General features: G+C 36.2%; 1 protein-coding gene across 1 annotated transcript; it reads left to right on the top strand.

Moving 5' to 3' along the window:
* Positions 1 to 637: 637 nt before the first annotated feature.
* On the top strand, positions 638 to 1,567 carry LOC124971145 (vomeronasal type-1 receptor 90-like). The gene has a single exon (XM_047534932.1). It carries the CDS (start codon positions 638 to 640, stop codon positions 1,565 to 1,567), a length of 930 nt encoding a protein of 309 aa, XP_047390888.1.
* The last annotated feature ends 2,004 nt before the right edge of the window (positions 1,568 to 3,571 follow it).

Below are 3,571 nucleotides of genomic sequence, written 5' to 3'. Positions count from 1 at the left end.
GCTTAAGATCACACTTGAACTTAATGGAAGATCACAGGTGCAAATTCAAACCAGGTGTCTTAGAGTGTGTAATTCTCAATGATGACTCAGTTGATGTATTAAGGATATTATATCTTGTAATAAACCAGATTAAAGACAGTACAGAAATAATATACCCAAGTATAAGACTACTCCATTGAGTTTCCTTTCTTCAGAGAGTTGAAATTCTCTATTATGCAATTCTGCCATTCACATTCCTCAAAAATTATAGAATTTAAATATATACTTGAGACTTAAGAAGGAAAAAGAAGAAAAACAAGTAATGCACTATTCCAGAAAGCCTCACAATGAGATTATAATCTATAACTATTTTCAATAGCATATGGTAATTCTGAATGGACAGGAATACAATGTACAGTGGGAACCCTACTATTGTTATATAACCCAGACATATTTTGGTGATAATAAGAAAATGCTATCTGCAGGATGTCAGAGACACTTGAGTGCTAAAGTGTGCAAAGGGTGTGTTTGGGTTGATCCACACATTTCTTGATGGTAATAGTATAGGCTAAAATTCATGAAGGTGATACTATTTGAAATAAAATATTTTTCTTCATTTTCTCCTAAGTTATGGACTATTTGATTCCTTGCCCAAAAGATGAAAAAGACCAACCAACTGTATGATTATATTAGCATAAGAAATGCATTTTTCTCTGAAGTTGGCATTGGTATCTCAGCCAACACCATCCTTCTTCTCTTCCACATCTTCATGTTTCTTCTCCAGCACAAGCTCACACCCACTGACTGGATCATTGGTCTTTTGGCCCTAATTCACCTAGGGTTGCTGATAATTTTGGTGTACATGGCTACAAATAATTTGTTGTCTCAGGACTTTTGGGATGACATCAAATGTAAATCAATCATCTACTTGCACATGTTTTTGAGGGGTCTCTCCATTTGTGCCACCTGCCTGCTGAGTGTCCTCCAGGCCATCACCCTCAGCCCCAGAACATCCTGCTTGGCAAAGTTTAATCATAAATCTCCACATCAGATCCTGTGTTCCCTTGTTTTCTTGTGGGTCTTCTACATGTCCTTGAGTACTCACTACTACTCTGCTGCTGCCATCTCCAATGTGACCTCAGATAGCATTGTATCTATTATTGAAACCTGCAAAACTATACAAATGAGTTACATCCTCAGGCATTTATTTTATGCATTGAGTGCATTCCGAGATGTATTTCTTATAGGACTCATGGCCCTCTCCAGTGTGTACATGGTGGGTCTCTTGTGCAGGCATAAGAGGCAATTCCAGCACCTTCACAGCACCAGACATTCTTCAAGAGCATGCCCTGTACAGAGGGCCACCTCAACCATCCTGCTGCTCATGAGCTTCTTTGTGCTCATGTACTATTTGGACACCATCTTCTACTCCTCAAGAACTATGCGGAAAGATGATCCTGTTTGTTTTTATATCCATATGATGCTGTGCAATGGCTATGCCACAACCAGTCCTTTGTTGCTGATCTGTACTGAAAAGCACATTATTAGTCTCTTGAAATATTATTGGATGAGAATAGCACATTCTTAACTACTGATGATAGACAAGCTCTCAATGTGCCAATTCACTGGTTTCTGAACTGTAAATCATGACATAGAATATATTCTGTCTGGAATAAATGAATATGGAGAAATCCATGTTTCATTAAATCTGTTACTTTGAAACATGCAAATAACAAATAGTTCATAAAAATATCAATTCTTTATCTTTCTGATATAACACAAGGGCCCAACCTATCTGATAGATGTCAGCAAGCAGTTCCAATAAGGTGGGTTTCACCTTCATGGCCTGGGTTAGCCATTATAAACATGTGGAGAGTGTACAGCACTTTTTAATGAGGGCACCAATGACCTATAGTTTTCCCCAACTAAATATGTCAATATTTATTCTCACAAATTATCACCTGATCCATCAATTGTCCTTTTAATGATCTGTTAAAAAGAACTGAAATGTAAGGACTCAAGTTACTATATGTACACCAGTGCTTATAGTAGCATTTTCAATGAGAGCCCATGTTGGAAACATCTCAATGTCCAAAAGCATATGAATATATAAGCAAAACATTGCCTGAGTATACCATGGAATAATATTCAGCCTGAAGGATTAATTCATGAATTTTGAAGACATTATTACAAGTGACCTGTCAGAAATTATCCAATGTTCTAATATTCTAATGTAGAAGGTGGAAATGAGAGTAGAAACTCATACAGACAGAAAATATGACAGCATGAGCTGAGGAAGGGGGTCAGTGAGGAGTTCTTATTGGATAGATGCACAGTGATAGTTTGGGAAGAAGAAAAAATGCTGGGGATGGATGGTGAATGTTTTCACAATAGTATAAATGTGCTTACTACCTGTGATCTGCACTCTTAGACAGCATCAAAATATTCAACCAGAAGCATAGAACCCAAATTGTAATGGGTTGCACCCATGAATGTATAATATGTCAAAATACACCCTAGTGTCAGGTATATCTAAAAGCAACAAATAAAACTGTTGGAATAAAAAGGAGAAATAATCAAAATGATAAAATTTTCTGTGTGTGTACCTTACCATAACAAAAAGTGCCCAATGACCTTCCACATGTTAAGTGAAATACACCTGATACCAAAGGACAAACACCACATATTCCCATTCATTTGCAGAAAACAGTAAGTAAAGCTAGTACAACAGAATGGAATTATGGTCACCAGAGAATGGGAAGAGCAGGGAGAAGACAGATGAAAAGAATGCAGTGAGGGGCACCAGGAACAGAGTGGAGGAATCACTTTAGGGAATTTTTGCACAGTAGGATAACTATGGGTTAAAATGTGTTTCAAAATGAAATTCCCAATACATTAAAAATTTAACAGCTGAAGAGATGAAAACACTTATTACTATGTTCTGATTACTACAACTTACATAAATGTACTCAGTTTCCATAAGGTACACCATAAAAAAGCACATAAAAAATATATCTTTAAAAAAGAGTTTCCAGTAACCTTATAAAGATCTGTGAAAAAATTCTCTAAAATAAGAATAATTTTACATGTCATGATTCTAATGATGCAAAAATACAATTTTTAGAATTTCCTAACAGTTTTAAGGTATTTTAGTGAATTGGGTCCAAATCATTTTTTTTTGTTTTCTTTTCTTTTGTTTGGCCAGGAAGTGAACCCAGCAGTGATTAACCAGTGATTCACATCCCTGACTCTACAATTTTTAGTTTGAGACAGAGTCTCAATATGTTGCTTAGTCCCTTGCTAAGTTATTCAAAACTGACCTTAAATTTGCAATCCTCCATTCTCAACATTCCAAGTACCTGGTATTACAGGTGTGTGCCAGCTTGCAATTTATTCAAAGAAGGAGATATTCTTGTTATAGATTCAGTTAAGCAGCAGCTGTTGCTTCTGAGGCTTTCGAGTAAATGTTGCCTTAGATATCATCAGTTTCTGCATTTTCTGGGTAATGTTTCACAAGAGGTTGAAACATCAAATTCAAATTGCAGAGAACACATGGAATATTAGTGGTCTTGATAATCCATGCCATTAAAAC

Source organism: Sciurus carolinensis, chromosome 19 (genome assembly GCF_902686445.1).
Source record: "Sciurus carolinensis chromosome 19, mSciCar1.2, whole genome shotgun sequence".
In the NCBI taxonomy this organism is placed as follows: Eukaryota; Metazoa; Chordata; class Mammalia; order Rodentia; family Sciuridae; genus Sciurus; species Sciurus carolinensis.
The sequence above is the reverse complement of the archived record's forward strand: the minus strand, read 5'-3'. Positions and strand labels throughout refer to the sequence as shown.